Below are 18497 nucleotides of genomic sequence, written 5' to 3'. Positions count from 1 at the left end.
CGGAATTTCTTCGTAATGGGCTTTGAAGCCGCACTTGGTGGGAAAGGCTTTTGTACGAACTTCTTCGAATCCAAACTATTTAAAATCGGGGGTGCCCCCGATATTTGATCAACCCGTGAGTTATATGTTTCTACCTTTTTATCGTTAGCCTCAATTTTCTTTTCTCCTGATTCGATCCGTTTAGTTAGCTCCTCGAGCATTTTCATGATGGCGGGGTCAGTTTCCGATCCATAAATGTTCGATTTTTCTGGCATAGGCTCGACCCTGTGAATATCTTCCTGTGATGCATCGAGTTCGATTCTGCTTGGCGCTCGATTCTGATTTCGGAGCTGCTATCGCAGCTTGTTGAGTCTGCAACATTTCAAATATCATTCCAAGGCTCCCGCCTTCTTCACCACTCTATGCGTTCAGATCGGCTGCCCGGGCATCTCTGCGGACGCTATTTTCAGGGTCGGCGCCTAAATTTCCTTGAATCGCGGCACGAGAACTAACATCGACTGGAGCTACGGCCTGTGGTCCATCGGGATTGATTGGAGGTACTCCGTTTCCCGGGGCGACTACGTGCTTGTTCTCGCCATGAAGACCAAGGTTGTGTCTGTGTGAGTGGGCACTGCTTGAGAGTTTGACATGTTGATTCATGAAATCAAAGACACTTGCGAGAACAAGTGTAAAAGCAGTGTGTGTTATAAGGATTAATACTAGGTAATCACTATTATCCTTAGCCCCACGGTGGGTGCCAAACTATTTACCCTAAAAATTGCATACAATTAAACGTATAATGTGGTTATAAGGATACGTGATATCACCTTATACCAATTGATAAACGTAAAGATAAGTGATGGAAATTGACAACAATATAAAGCAAACCAGCGTTTGGACAGAGCCCTCGAGCTAGTTATGCAAGAACGATTAAAAATCAACAAGCTGATAAACAAGAGAATGTAAATTAAAGAGAGAATGTTGTATTGCTTTTATCTGTGTCAATGTAAGGCGATTTCAAAGTGATCAGAATCCTCTTTATATAGTAGAGGAATCCTATCTATGGTACAATTCTAATTACGGAAGTAGATCCCATGATTGGCATAAATAACCGCCCTTGATTTGATCTGTTCCGGAATTTTCGCCGTGATCTTCGACCGGTTACGGATATATCGCCTTTTTGTTATTGCGCCTCGTTTGAAGTCATATTTGGTCTCGATCGCTGTTGGCCTCGACCTCGGCGAGCACCTCGATTCTCAAGCCTGATACCTTATCTTCGTGCCCTGGCCTGATCCATTACGAGGCGGACCCTCGACGTGATTCCCTGGTCTCGATTAAATGGTAAAATCAGGCAAGCCCTATTTTAACCGTACACAATGTCCATGATGAAAAACTGTAGAGAATATTTAATTTGTTCATTCATAAATTATCATTTCATTTATGATTTGCGAGAATATATAAATAATTTTGGTACATTGAAGTACAATAAATTATAACTTTCATAAAGCATGTGACTTGAATCAAAATTCTATTCTCTTGATCGCAACTTGTCAAATAATTTTCTTCATGCTTGTGATTTTTATTTGCTAGAAACTCTGCACATATATTCACCTATACAGACAGAGATTTATATTTAAATATGAAGGGAGTAAAAATTACTTCATTTGCAAAATAGTGAATCAAAAATCGTAGCTTGCAGGGGACCACTTGGATGGATTCTCCTCCTTTCTATTGTCAGGAAGGGAAGAGGAACAGTAAAGAAGCTACATTTAAATAAAATAAAATATTGGGTATAAAACTAGAGAAGAAAGAACATTAAAACCCAAAAAGGAGAAAAGCACAAAAAGATAGATTGATCAAAAGGAAAAGCACACAAGAGAGAGAATATTGGTATCCCTGTGAAAGAGAAAGGATGACAACGACAAAAGCAGCCAACATTTGATACTTGCTCCCCACTTTGCCACGTTGGATCTTCACGTGGCAAAAGTAGGCCCCATCACGCCAATCTAGCTTTTTGTTACGGCTGTTTTTTTTTTTTCAAATTCTCATCCAGTGTTTTGTATTTGCATATTAAATCCTAATTCGTGCCAAAAAAATTTGTACTATAGCTAAAGCATAGACTAACAAACTCCATAGTTAGGGTGGAAACACAAACCTTCTAATTAAGAATAAAAGAGTATTTAGTGTTTCATCACAACCAGATAAAAGTTTCATCTACCTCTACTTTAATTAGTCTTGAAATATGTTAACTTATTAAAACTATAATGAAAAAAAATATTTATTGCTTGCCTTGTATAATATTTGATGCATTTAAATTAACAATTTTGAACAATTAAGTGATGAATCAATGTCACTTTAATTAATTGAGAAATATGACCAGAATATAATTCGTTCAAACCTGCTTTTACATTTTGAAATATTGTTTTAGCTTACCTAGTTGGTTGAATAATTAACATTAATTATATTGGACAAAAAAAACATTGATTATACGCTAATTAAGAGCCCGTTTGGACATAAGAAATTTTCCCTTTTTCCAAAAAAAGATTCACTTTTTTTTTTCTGAAATAAGCGTTTGTTCATAAAATTTCTAATTTTCACTTGAAGATGCATCTTGGAAAATTTTTGAAATTTGAAAAACTCCAAAAAGCTTTTACTCAAAATCTTCACATAAATTCAAAAACAACCCAAATCTATTCATGTCCAAACACAATTCTAAATTTCAAATACCATTTTCACTTGAAAATTTTTTTCACCCTTTTTTGGAATTTTACAATTCTTATGTCCAAACGCTCACTAAGTCATCCACTGAAAATATATTTAGAATTTCCTATTAAATTTACATTTAATATAGTTTGAGAATATTTAACTTATATATTTTGTCTAAGACTAAAAAATGAATATTATAGGTAATTAAGAAGAATATATGTATAATTAGAGAGGAAAAAGAAGAAAAATAAAAGAAGAAATTAAAATTGTCGGTAGAAGTAGAAATGAGCATGTGAAAGGAACATTTTTGGCAGATTGACAGTTAAGAAAAGCCGCCAATTCGTTTCCATACAGACAGTTTCTCGTTAACGTAGTTGTAGAGGGACAAAGATCCTCTTCCTCTCCTTCTAAACAAAAAGAGAAGAGTATTGTTTTTATATCCTTAAATATATATACTTACATATATAGATGCCCCACTAGGCCGGTAATGTGACAAATTAGATATCACCACGTGTACAAGGAAGCTCAGATTCCAAGAAAGGACAACTTGGAAGCATAGAATTTTGCTAAGACTCAAAAAAAATACTCTATATATTGTAACTTTGTATGTATACATTCAACCATTTACTATATGCATGCAGAGAAAGAGTCAGGAATTGAACGTAGCTAGAGTTATTGGCCTTGAGCTTGAGAAGAAAGATTATTAAAGGTGAAAAAACAATTTTAAAGGCAAAAGTAGCCTAGAGGGGGTGACAATACTTTCATTTGCTTTTTGGACTTCCTTCTCTTTTTGTCTTCTTATTATCAATCCTACAACTTCCTCATCATTTTTCCGCCAAACTTGTCTCCATAAAATTTCTATCTTCTATACCTTTCATTCTTCTTCTTCTTCTTTGGAATTTCTCTGATCAAGAAGATAATAAAAGTAGAAAATTATCAAGAGAAGTTCCAAAGAAGATTATTATATATATATATATATTATATGGCACCTGTTTCATTGCCCCCAGGTTTCAGGTTTCATCCAACAGATGAAGAACTTGTTGCTTACTATTTGAAAAGAAAGATCAATGGTAGGAAAATTGAACTTGAGGTCATTCCAGAAGTTGATCTCTACAAATGTGAGCCATGGGATTTACCAGGTATATATAACTCCATTTCCATTTTTTGTTTTGGTCCTCTTTAAATTAAATCAAGTGTCATATATAGCAGATGTGTATCAACTTTCAAAGGAAAATTACGATGTTGAAGCATATTGTATATTTTCCTAATTTGTAATTGTGACGTGTCTCTGGGATAAATGCTCAGAGAAAGAAAAAGAAACATTACCTAGCAGCTACATACCTCCAAAGTGATTGTCAAGAAAGGTATAACAACTAAAGACATTGTACTAACTACTATTTGCTCCGTTCCAATTTACGTTTGAATGGGCACGAAGTTTAAGAAAAAATGAAGACTTTAGAATTTATGGTCCTAAACAAGTCAAAAAGGAGTCCAAAGTATTTGTGTGGTTATAAAAGCTTCTCATTAAGGGTAGAACTCGAAGTTTAAGCTAAATTTTTTCCAAATTTAGAAATGTATCATTCTTTTTGGAACAGACCAAAAAGGAAATAAGTTCACATAAATTGGAACGGAGGAGTATTTCGTTTTCACTTTGATATATATTGAAAGACAACTCGTGTGTAATTTTAACATGTAATTATAAGACCTTAGTTGTCAGGCCATATGTTTTAAAAACTCGAGAAAGGAAATGATCACAAGCTAATTGGCTAAACAAAAAGATAAGAAAATGAAGAATTTAAAGGTATTTTTCTTCTAAATTAAAGGCACTCACATAATAATTACAAGCTTCAATTAGTTTATTTTTCCTTGATGTTCCATACGCGTGCAAACTAATATGTTCTGATTCTGGATACTTTGAACACACTTTAGTAGTCAAAAATCATATTCAATATTTTATACATATATAGAATTTCTTATCATTGCATGTATGTTTCTTTCTTTAAAGGAAGTTGTTGGTCCCTACTTTTGATTTCCTATTGAAGCTTAAAGATGTGTACTTTACTACTTAGGTGAAATATCTGAAGTCAATAGGCAAAGAAAAAAGAACTAACATGATTTCATTCTCTTCCAGGAAAATCATGATTCCAACTCTAAATTCTTTTAAACCCCTCATTAATTAATTTTCCTGTTGGGATCTTTATACTATAATATAGAACAAGGGCCAGTTCCTTAATTTGATGATTACCATATTTTCAAGAATCACTTTCAATTTATTTATTTTTTTGTTGTTAATATATTATATATGTTACAGATAAATCCCTTTTGCCTAGTAAAGATATGGAATGGTACTTCTTCAGTCCTCGTGATCGAAAATACCCTAATGGAACTAGGACAAACCGTGCAACGAAAGCTGGGTACTGGAAGGCTACGGGAAAGGACAGAAAAGTAAATTCGCAGATGAGGCCTATTGGAATGAAGAAAACCCTAGTATATTACAGAGGGAGAGCACCCCATGGAACTCGAACTGGTTGGGTCATGCATGAGTATCGTTTAGAAGAAAGAGAATGTGAAGTTGCTAATGGCATGCAGGTACATACATACTTAATACTTATGTTTTTAAAATTATTTAACCAGATTATCACTTAATGCTTATAAAAGAATTTACTTGTAATTATCTAATAAGTGATTAATTGTGTAAACACTGCTTAAATATCAGCCCATATACTCTTTCAATCTATTTCTAAATCTTTGGTGCATTAGTAAAGATGAGAGTCACAACGACCGATTAAGACATACATAAGATGCATTTAAGAAGTAATACGACAAAAATGATATATCTGTCGTCATATCTGACGTCGTACATAGACTTCTAATATTGCATATAGTACAAGATATATAAGATCGGGGTGGAGCTAGGCGGATTTAAGGGTTCAATTGAATTTCTTGCCTCGAAAAATTACATTGTGTAAATATATACTAGTAAAATGAACTTTTTCTACACACATGCGCGCGTGCACATATATATATATATATATATATATATATATATATATATATATATATATGGTGTCACAGTTGGTTTATTACATTAGGTCATAGATTCAAATTCCCGTTGTGACATTCTTCATTTCTTTTTGAATCCAATCCCCTTTTTAAAATGTGTTGTCTCCGCTACTGTTTATGTTAATTTTGCATGGGATTTGCAGGATGCATATGCACTTTGCCGTGTATTCAAGAAGAGTTTGAATGCCCCAAAAATTGGAGATCACTATGCTAGCGCAGCTAGTGATCGATCCTCTAGCATTGATGTTTATACTGAGGGATCAAGGTTTGATGATATGGATCAGAGCTCTGACTATGGAATGCGATCAGCAGCAACAAGCTCATCCATGGCTGTCCATGCTTCTCCATTAATGAATGCTGCTGGTCCAAGTCATGATGATAAATGGATGCAATACTTATCAGATGAAGCTTTCACTTCCATTAATCCTTCATTTCCCACTAGTAATGGAGCTTTTCCATATCACCCTTCTAAGGTAATGCCAACTAAAATTAGAACATTACTATGACGAAATCACGAAAAAATGAATAAACCAAAAAATAAGCAAAAGAAAAGAGAGCTTCCTTTTATCAAATCAGATAAATAAATGTAACCGTTCATAAAAAGTGAGATTAGTAATCTAACAAAATAAGAGAGATTGTTTGCTACAACGTGTTAAAATATCATTATTTTCAATTGTACTGTCGATGTATTTAAGTTAAATCCTTTGCCGAATTCTCGTTTCTAATTTGTGTTTTTTTTTTTTTTTTTTTAAAATTAAAGGTTGATATAGCATTAGAGTGTGCGAGGTTGCAGCATAGGTTTGCATTACCTCCATTGGAGGTGCAAGATTTTCCCCAAGTGGGCTATGTTGATTCTCAATCAAATGATCATCTTATGTATCATCAAAGCACAAATCAAACGGATATTGTACAAGAAATCCTATCCGTAGCCCAAGCTTCACATGATCTTACAAATCAAGATTCATGGGGTGGAATTTACAATTATGCTCCTCCTACTGATGACTTTTCTTTTCTTCCTCATAATAATATTCAAATCCATGACTTGGGTAATTCCTTCAATTTCATGGACCAACTAAAGGAAGATCACAATGATAGGTCCATTGCAGTCAGTGATTTTGATGACAAGGTAATTAATGCTACTAACCTATGCAATCAACTTTATTTTATTTTTATGCATTATTTCTTAGAATCCAATACACTTAATTAGATAACTAACTTGCTTTCTGTTGCACTGGCCAGACTTTTTTTGAGGACTACAAGACGGTTCCAATAGAAAATATTTCAGGTCCCCATAAAGAAGAACAAGACCTCCAAGGTATTACAAATGTTTTACAATAGTGCAAATTTTCTATATTGACAGTGTACAAAAGTTAAAATATTTTTTCTTTTTATTGATCCATTTACTCTGATTACAGGAGAAGCCAATGGTATGCATAACAGCTTGAATGAAAGAGAAGCAAACAATTTCTCATTAGGATTTGGTAATGACAGCTTCTTAGATGATGAAGACACAGATGGTTTTTCAAATTCCCCAAGTTTTGAAGTTTATGAGAAAATTGAAGTGAGCCAAGGATTGTTTGTTGCCACAAGGCAAGCAGCCAACACATTCTATCATCAAGTAGTGCCTTCAAAAACAGTTACAGTACACAGAGACCTAGTCCCAGTACTAGTGCATGACTTTCCCATAAGAAAAATACAAGAAAATTCAACTTTGCTTGATACATTAATGGCATTTTCAAGGAAAACACTATCTGGAGTTATGAGAGTCACTAGGCCTTGGAAAGGAAAAGTAAGCAGTTGGGTTGATATGATTGCACCTTTATACACATTTTGGAGTATTTTGGGGATTGCTTAAAGGAAGATAAGAAAAAATGGGCTCCCATTAGGAGTTCATAAAGGAGAAGGACAAGAAGAAGAAATCAACCAGAAGGAGAAGGGAAATTTAATTTCCACAGTGGTTGTGGAAATTAATCAAATGACCTAATTTCACCCTTGTATTAATTAGCTCTTTCCACCATTTGGTTGCACCACATTAATTGTCCCTTCTTCCCTTTGTAGTTTGTCCCATTTTTTTACTTGTACTTTTGTTTTCTAAAGATTAACCTCTTGTAATGCTAACCACAATTAATTGTTGTTAGGGGAAAGCTTAACTTAAAGCCCCCTAAAAATTGACACCAATATAAGTTCTTGATATGGATTGTATTTGTTCTTTTCATATCTACTAATCATTCTATATTCGTAGCGATTTTTTTTAATACAGCCTATCAATAATGCTTTGGTCTGGATCACGTGCTTGTTTAACCAAGAGATAGGAATTTCGGTCAAAGCCTGTTTTTAGAAGTATTCGGGCTATTGATAATCAAGAAAATCAATATTCTCATAATAAGAAAGTAAATTAGAATATGAAATAGCAAAGTAATAGAAAGCAAAAGAAAGTAATTATATTCCAATAATAATCAGAACGTGTCCATACAGATGACATTTCTTTCCCTTATATAGTGATCTCCAAGTATATCGTCTTTTTCCTTTTATGACCGAGTCATTATGAGCACTTATGACATTAATGAAACGTTATAATTGGTAATCGTAACTGTTTTCTGTAACGTTTGTAATCATCCATGCTCATTAATTGAAGACCAATGAATCCGCCCTTTTTACTGTCTTGGTTCATTCAACCGGTGCCTCTTCAAATCGCTAAAGAGACTCGAGCAACCGTTTCTTCTCATCTCGTGGGTATTTTGCTCGTATCTATTAAGACTCACGTCTTTTTTAATGCTCTTCTCTAGCTGTCGCTTTTCTAGTGATCCACGTATCTTTCCATGTCAGCCACATAATTAATTCCACGTGTAATATTCATTTTCTCCAATACAGATAGTTCCCCCACTTACCGGTTATTCAGCAATTGAATATTTGGTAAGTGGATCACATTTATGGCGGGAATTTTTTGCCGCCGTTTCTCACGTACCATTGTCTCTTCTGAACCAATGCGTCGAATGTCACTTCCATTTAATGCATATGACACGTGGCAGTCATCGATTGGCCTTTGCAACTCTTCAACGGATTTTAGGGCTTTTTTGCGGCTGCATCAGTCACGAAGTGACAGTTTTCATAATGACGTTTCCATCATTACCTTTTTTACATGACGGTTGCTTCTGCATATAAATACATCCTTTTCCTTTGCCTTCACGAAAAACTTTCTTCAGTGTTCTTTATTCCCAACTTACTCTTGTTCTTCAGTACGTACTACTTCCTCATACAACTATGTCTTCTTCAAATCCTGATCCTCAAAAAGTTGTCATAGTAGACGAACTTCCCCTTTCGTCTGCTCCTACCTGAAGTAGGAGAGGTGGTAGGTTGCGTAGTTTAGGGTCAGTTTTTGTACGTGGTTCTTCTTCTCAACCCAGTTCTACTCCTCCATCGTCTTCTAGAACTAGGGCTTCTTCTTCACATAGATCTTCCGCTAGAAATAGGGATTCTAGTGAACCGCTTCGTGAACCTACTGTCGACGAGATTATTCCTGCTGAACTTTCCTTTGTCACAGATAGAGAACTAATTAAAAATCAGGTTACTTCCATGACTTCTCACGATCACGCTGATGTTTATCCTTCCCAAATCACCGAGGGTTTAGTTTCTATTGTGCATAGAGATTGCTTTTGGAAATTTGACTTCCCGATTCTGGTCCCCAATGAGAATCAAAGGATCACTTCCTTTAAAGCTGATTTTTCTTTTGTGTATACATATCCCTTCACATTAGGTTTTAGACCACCTATTGATCCAGTTATTATTGAGTTTTGCCGTTTATTTGATCTGTGTTTAGGACAGATTAGTCCTATTGTATGGAGGGTTCTGGCATGCCTTAGATACTTGTCAAATATGGCTTTTTTACCCTTCACCTTTTACCATCTGATTCATCTTTACTCTCTCAAATTATTCCGTCATGGGTTTTTACCCTCGTGGCAAGAAGTAAGAGAGTTTTGGCTAGCCCTGAAGATGACAAAGATCGTGGCTGGTACGCCCGATTTGTTGTTGCTCCTACAAGTGGGTTAGTAGGTGAAAAAAACATGCCCTTCCCTGAGAAGTGGAACTTTGCACATAAGTTTCTCTTCCAATCTTTTATTTCTCTTTTTTTTGAAGAACTTGTACTCTTGTAACTGTTTTACTTTTCTTTTTCAGCAACCATGGGAACTATTGAGGAAATTTCTGATTTCCGTGGTTGGGTAGAAAAATTGTTAACAGTTGCTCCAATGGAAGAAAGGTCCTGGAAATACCTTTCAAATAGATTTGGATGGAAAGTTAAGACTCACGGTAACTTTTTCTTTCACTTTCTTCTTTATTTTCATGTTTATCTTGGAACTTATTAACCCTTTTCTTTATTAGGGTTTCCCATTCGGAGTGTGAGTGATGCATCAGTCTGCTTCGAGGCTCTCTCTATCAAAGGATCAAGAGATAATCTTGAGTTTCTCGTCAAAAAGAAAAGCTTATAGACCACAGAACTCTAACGACGAAGAGGAACGAGACGAAAGCTCGTTGGTTCGTAAGTCACGAGCTAGAAGATGGGTCATTTCAGATGATGAAGCTACTCCCCCTCCTAGTTCTGTTCCCATGCTCGAGCCTGAGGGTGCTATCTTAGTGACTTCTGATGAAGAGATGCCTGCAGCACCCTGTGACTCTACTGAACAACTCTTTTCTCGTAGATTTGATGAAGAAAGCTTTGGCTTTATTTCTGAGAAAATGCCTCTTGCCTCTTTTCCTGTGTCTACTCCAATTGAATCTCAGTTGCCCGTACCTGCTGCTACTGCCACTGCTCCGCCCGTGGCTATTTTGACTTCCTCGACTGCTCATAGTGCCACAACTTCCCATGCTGAAATTGGTTCCTCTAGTAGTAGTAGGGCGATGAAACAAGTTACCATCGAGATTCCTGCAAATGGTAATCTTTTGGAGAAATAAGGCCAAGCTGACGTATGGCTGAAACCACTGATTGGCCCAGTTGATAAGTCTAAACTGGAAAGTCACAGCTCTCTAACGTGGATGAATGATATTGTGCATTCATCTTTAAAGGTATAAACCTTGTATTTTTATTTTACATGATTTTTCTTTTACTAGTATCACATTCCTCTTTTCATTGTGTAGGTCAATCTCATCGGTACGGAGATGATGAAAAGGATTGTCCACACGAAGCAGTTGATGAATGATTATCATAATGAGGCAGACAATTGGAAATAGCAGTTCGAGGGTCTTCAACTTGAAATGGAGGTTTTAGAGGAAGAAAAGTGTACCTTAGAGAAGCAAGTAAAGCTTATGGCAACGGAACTAGCGATTGAGAAAGCCTCATCCAATCAAGCGGGCAAAGATAAGAATCTTCTTGAGTCTTCATTTACTGAGCAACTTTCCAAGGCTTCTGAAGAAATTAAGAGCTTAAAGGATTTGCTAAACCAAAAAGAAGCTTACTTTGGGGAGCTTGTTCAAATGCTCACACAAACTCAAGAAGATCTTTGTGTATCTTCAGACAACGTTAAATTTCTAGAGAGATATCTTTCCCCTCTACAGGCTTCTTACGATGCTGCCTTAAATGAGAAGGATGAATTAAGAGTTGAGGTTGAGCAATGGGAAAAAGACTATGAGGCCCTTGAAGATAAAGCCGTTGTTGATGTTAGTTGGGCTTTTTTAAACACTCGCCTTGAAACATTATTGGAAGTAGGCCAGGAAGGCTTTGACTTAGATGCTGAGATTGCAAATACTAGAGAGACGATTGGAAAGACCCAGCAGAGTCAAAACTTTTCTTCACCTGAGGTTGGTATTCCCGAAGGTGATGAAATCACTTCTGGTGAAGCTATTGCTCAACCTTCTCCTGCTCAAGTTGCTCTTCCTTCTGGTGATGATGCCACTCTCCATCCTACCGGTTCAATTTCTGCCCCACAATGAAAGTGAAAATGCTTGACGTTTTTCTTTGTTTTTTTATTGGTGGAACATTTGGAGGTTTACCCCTGGTCCCATTTGGGGGCAATGTTTTGGAAAATCTTACCCCTAGTCTGTTTTGGGTTTTTTTTTGTATAAGACAATCAGGTTGGAACTAAGTTCATACTTAACTTTAACCAAGTTATTAAAGTATCATCTTCTAAGTTTTTTGTTCAACTTCTATGATATTTTATTTCGAGTTTCTGTACTACTCTTTTATTATGCACTAAAACTGCTTCAGTATTTCGTGACTTTTTGAAACAAGCACGATTTATAAAAGAGGGCCCTTTTATGAACGACACTTAATGAAGAAGACGTCTTAACTTCATAATGGTGTAAACATACGAAAGAAGAAACAGAAACACACACGTTTCTTTGAATAACTTTGAGGAAAGTTTTATATCATTCGAACTTTTAAATTATATAATACTTTACATGTATTTAAGTATCATCTATAACTCTTTCGTAACTGTTTTCTTTACAATATATTTGTAAAAAATTCAAGGGTATATCTTGCAACCCGTGATTAAATATTGCCTTTAACCTAAACATTTGTAAGATTTTGAAGTTTACATCCACGAGTGTATTCTTCATAGGTTTTTGAATCAGGCTTGCGTTTTTGGCTCGTGACTTTGCTCTTAACTTTTGATTTGACCTTAGGCTTGACTTGAATTCTGATTTTTCCAGTCTTCTTTGCCTTCCTTATATATATATATATAGTCCCCAAGTGTTTGAGCTTTGAAGTATGAAATCTCGAGCACTTGATTATTCTTTCCATGTGGTCCTTTTCCTGAAAAAGGAAAACGTACGGGACTCGGAGGTATATATAATTTAGATGATGACTGCTTAACCCTTTATATTTCCATTAGAAAGGTTGTAACCCTAGACCGGGAATTATGTTACTTCCGCATGTCTTTCAAGTCTAATATCATCATTTGGTGTGGGCTAGCTTTTTGCCTATCATCTAAAATTAGTATAATTTTAACTGTACAAAATAAAAATCGTAATTGAGCGATACCTGACCGTGGGTATTTCTTTTGCTTTGAAATAGTATTTCTTCAAATGAACAGCATTCCAACTCGATGGTAGAACCTTGCTATCCATGGTTTCTAACTCGTAGGCTCCTTTTTCCAGCGATACCTCAAACTTTATAAGGTCCTTCCCAATTTGGATTTAACTTTCCTGCTCGGGTTGTTTTCGCTGATTGGAAAACCTCTTTAAGAATGAAGTCCCCAATTTTGAAGTACCTGAGGTGAGCCTTTCTGTTGTAGTATCGTTCTACGATTTGCTTTTGTGCTACCATCCGTATTAAAGCTGCTTCTCTTTTCTGTTCGAGTAAGTCTAAGTTTGTTCTTAACTCCTAATCATTTGATTCTTCCGTTGCCAATGTGAATCTTGTGCTAGGATCTCCAATTTCAACTGGGATCAAAGCTTCCGAACCATATACAAGTGAAAATGGTGTTTCTCCCGTGGCTGTTTTTGTTGTGGTTCTATAAGCCCATAACACTCCCAGTAATTCCTTAGGCCAATTCCCTTTTGATTTTTCTAATCTCTTCTTCAAATTACTGATGATAATCTTATTTGTTGACTCAGCTTGTCCATTTGCCACGGGATGGCAAGGTAAAGAGGTTTTTCGTTTGATTTGCCAACTTTGAAAGAACTTTGTGATTTTCGAGCCTATAAATTGTGGGCCATTATCACATACAATTTCCTTTGGAACTCCAAACCGGCATATAATGTTTCGCCAAATAAAATCTTTTACCTCCTTTTCTCGTACCTCTTTGAATGCTCCTGCCTCTACCCATTTTGAAAAGTAATCTGTTAACACTAATAGAAACCGTACCTTTCCTTTAGCTTGTGGTAAAGGCCCTACTATATCCATTTCCCATTTCATAAATGGCCAATGGGAAATAACTATATGTAATTACTCTGCAGGTCGATGCATATAGTTGGCATATCGTTGACATTTATCACACTCGACTACAAAATTTTCTGCATCCTCTTCCATTTTCGGCCAGTAGTATCCTACCCCGATTTGTGTTTTAACTAAAGATCTTCCGCCCGCGTGATTTCCGCAATGTCCTTCATGTACTTCTCTCATTACGTACTCCGTTTGATTGGGTCCAAGGCATCTTGCTAAAGGACCTCCAAACATTTTTCGATATAAATTATCTCGAATTAAGTAGTAACGAGCAGCTTTTCGTCAAAGCACTTGAGATTCTTTCTTGCCTTCAGGTACGATCCCGTATTACAAAAAATTAACAATCTCGTTTCTCCAATCCAGGTTAAATTATTAAAGCTTACCTCATGTTTATCCTGGTCAAGTTCTGAATGAAATAAATGTATTACAATAGCATTTTCTTCACTCGTTACTTCTGCAACTGAAGCAAGATTAGCCAACGCGTCTGCTTCTGCGTTTTCTTCCCTGGGTATTTGCATGATCTTCTATGACTGGAATTGCCTGACCAGTTTTCGTGCCTTTTCCAAGTATTGTTGCATTCGTGCCTCCCTAGCAGTGTAGGTCCCCTGCATCTGATTGACTACTAGTTGAGAGTCACTTTTAATCACGATTTGTTCTATGGAGAGTTCTCGTGCTAATTCCAAACCTGTAATTACAGCTTCAAATTCTGCTTCATTGTTAGTAATAGGGTAACACTTAATTACTTGTCTTATACTTTCACATGAAGGTGGGATTAAGACAATACCCAAACCGTCCCCTTTGACGTTTGAAGAGCCATCAGTAAATAAAGTCCAGTACCTGGATTAGCTCCAGTAAAAATTTGTAATTCCTTTTCTACTTCAGGAATTATTTTTGTACTAAAATCTGCGACAAAATCTGATAAAACTTGAGACTTTATCATTGTTCTAGGTTGATAAATAATGTTATATCACTTAGTTCTATTGCCCACTTGGCTAATCTGCCTGACAATTCTTGTTTATGTAAAATATTCCTTAAAGGATATGAAGATATTACGGAGATAGGATGACATTGAAAATATGGTCTCAATTTCCTAACTGCCATCATCAACGCTAAAGCAAGTTTATCTAGATGCGGATATCTAGTTTCAGTATCTACTAAAGTTTTACTAACATAATAAATAGGAGATTGTTTACCTTTGTCCTCCCTTACTAAAGCTGCACTTACAACTACTTCTGCAACTGCAAGGTATACAAATAGTCTTTCTTCATCACATGGTTTAGACAGTAGGGGAGGATTTAATAAATATGCCTTCAAATCTTTGAGGGCTTGTCGGCATTCTTCAGTCCATTCGAACTGATTTTGCTTCTTCAATCCTACTTGTCAATCTTTGTACCTCTTTTTTACTTGTGAGTATATCAGGTATTTATTCAATGGCTTCAATCTGTACTGGATTTACTTCAATTCCTCCGTTAGAAACTAGGAAGCCTAAAAACTTACCTGAAGACACGCCAAATGCATATTTTTCGGGATTTAAATTCATATTGAATTTGCGGAGAATTTGAAAAGTATCTGACAAATGTTGGATGTGATCCCCCGCCCGTGTTGACTTGACTAACATGTCATCAATGTAGACTTCCATGGTTTTTCGCAGATGTTCTTGAAACATCTGTGTTACTAACCTCTGGTACGTGGCCCCGACATTCTTTAGACCGAAAGGCTTGACTTTATAATATTAAGTCCCACTATCTGTAATAAAAGAAGCTTTTTCCTCATCTGAAGGATCCATTTTTATTTGATTATATCCTGAATAAGCATCTAAAAAACTCAACAATTCGTGCCCTGCAGTAGCATCAATTAGTTGATATATGTGTGGTAGAGGAAATGAATCTTTAGGTCAAGCTTTATTTAAGTCAGTATAGTTTACAGAAACTTGCCACCTACCAATATTTTTGGGTACCACAGCAGTATTAGCTAGCCAATTAGGATATTTTACCTCACGGATAGACCCGATTTTTAAAAGCTTTTGTACCTCATCCTGAATTACCTGGTTTTTGAAGGATCCTTGCTTCCTCTTCTTCTGTTTGATAGGTGGATATGTTGGATCTTCATTCAGCTTATGGGTCATCACCTCCGATAGCATACATGTCATATCTGAATGTGACCAAGCAAAGCAATCTGCGTTAGCTTTTAAAAATTAAATTAACTTACTTTTCATCTCTAGGCTCAAGTTAGTTCCGATGTAACTTTTCTGTCCGACCAATGTATAAACAGCACCACTGCTTCGAGTTCCTCAATTGTTGTTTTGACGTTTTCATTCTCTTCTGGCTCTTGAATAGTATCAGGCCTCGAGTCTACATCCGTTTGTCCATCTTCAATTGAGGTTTGAATTGTTAAACCCTCAACTAAATTCTGTAGTTGCTATTTTTCATCTGCAACGTCATTTTGTATGCTTGAATCTACCATTGAATTGATACTTCTGGAAGCCTGTTGATCAACACGGATTTGCTTAATTCCCCATTGCGAAGGGAACTTAATAACCTAATGTAAAGTAGACGGAACAACATCCATTTTGTGAATCCAGGGTCTGCCGAGGATTACATTATACACCATGTCCATATCTATCACTTGAAATTTCGTATCTTTGACTACTTCTTCTGCGAATGTGGTGAGTATTATCTCCCCTTTTGTAATAACGCTTGAATTGTCAAATCCAGATAAGGTACGTGCTTTGGGTACCAATTTATCATCAGCTTGCATCTCGTTTACCACTCTTAAAAGAATGATATTTACATAGCTACCTGGATCAATCAAAACTCGTTTCACTTTAGTATCATGTACAAGTAGAGAAATTACCAGTGCATCATTATGTGGGATTAACGCGCTATCTACGTTTGCATCATCAAATGTTATACTGTCTTCTTCCAAAACTTGGCAAACTCGTTTTCTGTGGGTGACTGTGATTTTTGACACCTTTTCTCCACCTGTATAGGTCACGCCATTGACCTCGTCCCCTCCGCTTATGACATTAACCGTTCTCTTTTGTTACGGAGGTTTTGGTGGCTCCTGCCTATTCTTCATATATGCTTGCTTACCCTTCTCACTAAACAAATCGGTTAAGTAGCCTTGTTTTAATAAGTGCTCTACTTCACCTTGTAGCAATCTACAATCTGTTGTTTTGTGACCATGATCATTATGAAACTCGCACCAGAAATTAGGGTTTCTTCTATTTGGGTTTGATCTCATTTCCTTTGGCCACCGCACCTTATCTCCCATGCTTCTTAAAACAGCTACCAACTTAGATGTGCTAACATTAAAACTGTAATCACCAATCTTCGCTTTTGAACCTCTGTCGTTGTCCCACGTATCTCGCGTGTCTCGCTCCTTTCGAAACTTGGATGACGAACCCAAATCTCCGTCCCTTGATCTGGAACCCTACCTTGGGTTCTCCTGTTTAGATCGTGAATCCCTACCTGCTGGTCTTATGTATGGCTGGTACCTGTTCTTACTGGACCTTTTTTCAGTTTCAGGTCGTCTCGAACTTACTCTTTCATCTCCCCGTGACTGAGTGATAGTACCTTCCTCTATCCGCAGCTTTGTGATATACCTGTTGTAAACATCATTCCAAGTTGTTGCAAGGAATTCTTGTAAGCTTTCTTTGAGTCTCCTCGTGGCTTCTGAGATTTTTCATTTAGATACTTGCAAATGCCATAACCGCCCAATTGTCAGGCACACATGGCAACAACATTCTTTCATGCTGGAATATATCCACGGATTCCCTGAGTAGCTCCGTATCTCCTTGTTTTATTTTGAAGATGTCTTCCACCCTCTTTTCAACTTTTTGAGCTCCCGAGTGTGCTTTTCTAAATGAATCTGCAAGCTCAGCAAAAGAATTAATAGAATTTTCAGGTAAAAGAGAATACCATGTTAGTGATCCTTTTGTGAGTGTTTTCCCGAATTTTTTGACCACACTGATTCAATATCTTTCTTGGTCAAGTCGTTGCCCTTCACGCCAGTTGTAAATGCAGTTACATGATCTCGTGATCGGTTGTCCCATCATACTTCGAGATATCGGGCATCTTAAACTTTTTTGGAATAGGCAAAGGAGCGGCACTTGGCTTCCAGGGTTATTGAGAATATTTATCCATATCCATTCCTTTGATTATAGGTGGAACACTAGGTATCTGCTCTATGCAATCGTTCTGCTCCTTGAGCTGTTCTGCAAAGTTAGTACTAAACTTTGTAAATCAAAATTAATTTGAATACCTGACCTTCCATCACGAGATTCGCTAGGAGTTCCTCCACTGCCCGAATTTGTGAGTCCCGAGCGTGGATTTTATATGGTTGCGGTGTTATTCGAAGGTAGAATTGGTGGTACAGTTGGTAACCCACTAACAAAAGCTTGAAGAGCATTGTTGACTTGTTCTTCGATTAATTGCTTCAATGCTTCATCAATAGCTTGATCATCCCCATGCTGGTCATTCGCATATGATATAGATCTGTCAGGTGACCCTTCTCGGGATTGTTGAGGAGATCTTCGCGGTAAAGGGACTGGAGTTCCATCCTCTTGTTGATTTTGCTGGTTCAACTGGTGTTGCTGATTTTGTTGGTTGTTGTCGTTAGCAGTCGACATCATTTTTTGATAGAAAAAAGAATTTGGAAAGTGAATAGATTATCAGGTTCCCGGTAACGGAACCAAATTTTTTAACCAAAAGATAGGAATTTCGATCAAAGCTTGTTTTTAGAAGTACTCGGGCTACTGATAATCAAGAAAATGAATATTCTCGTAATAAGAAAGGAAATTAGAATATGAAATAGCAAAGTAATAGAAAGCAAAAGAAAGTAATTATATTCCAATAATAATCAGAATGTGTCC

At 36.5% G+C, this 18497-nt stretch overlaps 2 protein-coding genes across 3 annotated transcripts; one reads left to right on the top strand and one right to left on the bottom strand.

Moving 5' to 3' along the window:
• Window positions 1-3308: 3308 nt before the first annotated feature.
• Window positions 3309-7963, top strand: LOC109243900 (NAC domain-containing protein 86-like). 2 transcript variants are annotated; one of them, XM_019410915.1, is made up of 7 exons: window positions 3309-3394; window positions 3693-3824; window positions 4997-5274; window positions 5892-6221; window positions 6509-6874; window positions 6988-7063; window positions 7164-7963. In XM_019410915.1, the coding sequence occupies exons 3-7, from the start codon at window positions 5023-5025 to the stop codon at window positions 7601-7603; spliced, it is 1464 nt and encodes a 487-aa protein (XP_019266460.1). In that variant the 5' UTR covers window positions 3309-3394; window positions 3693-3824; window positions 4997-5022; the 3' UTR covers window positions 7604-7963. The 2 variants fall into 2 exon arrangements, with proteins under 2 accessions (XP_019266460.1, XP_019266459.1); XM_019410914.1 differs by having other exon boundaries at window positions 3309-3824.
• Window positions 7964-14148: 6185 nt separating this feature from the next.
• LOC109243893 lies at window positions 14149-18254 on the bottom strand. The gene is made up of 3 exons (XM_019410908.1): window positions 18010-18254; window positions 17061-17228; window positions 14149-14461 (listed from the first exon to the last, which is right to left on the bottom strand). The coding sequence occupies exons 1-3, from the start codon at window positions 18252-18254 to the stop codon at window positions 14149-14151; spliced, it is 726 nt and encodes a 241-aa protein (XP_019266453.1).
• Between the last annotated feature and the right edge of the window lie 243 nt (window positions 18255-18497).

This window comes from Nicotiana attenuata, unplaced genomic scaffold (assembly GCF_001879085.1).
Source record: "Nicotiana attenuata strain UT unplaced genomic scaffold, NIATTr2, whole genome shotgun sequence".
In the NCBI taxonomy this organism is placed as follows: domain Eukaryota; kingdom Viridiplantae; phylum Streptophyta; class Magnoliopsida; order Solanales; family Solanaceae; genus Nicotiana; species Nicotiana attenuata.
Note: the sequence above shows the minus strand (reverse complement) of the source record. Positions and strands in the feature narration are given on the sequence as shown.

Bases quoted from the DNA above. Each gene is read 5' to 3' on its own strand.
- LOC109243900 (XM_019410914.1), top strand. From the start codon at position 3,668: ATGGCACCTGTTTCATTGCCCCCAGGTTTCAGGTTTCATCCAACAGAT. The intron at 5,275-5,891 runs GTACATACATAC...TGGGATTTGCAG, and splicing joins AAGTTGCTAATGGCATGCAG to GATGCATATGCACTTTGCCG. The intron at 6,875-6,987 runs GTAATTAATGCT...TGCACTGGCCAG, and splicing joins TCAGTGATTTTGATGACAAG to ACTTTTTTTGAGGACTACAA.
- LOC109243893 (XM_019410908.1), bottom strand. From the start codon at position 18,254: ATGTCGACTGCTAACGACAACAACCAACAAAATCAGCAACACCAGTTG. The intron at 17,229-18,009 runs GTTACCAACTGT...TGTTTACAACAG, and splicing joins CTTCAAGCTTTTGTTAGTGG to GTATATCACAAAGCTGCGGA. The intron at 14,462-17,060 runs GTAGGGTTCCAG...GAGCTAATCCAG, and splicing joins TCTAAACAGGAGAACCCAAG to GTACTGGACTTTATTTACTG.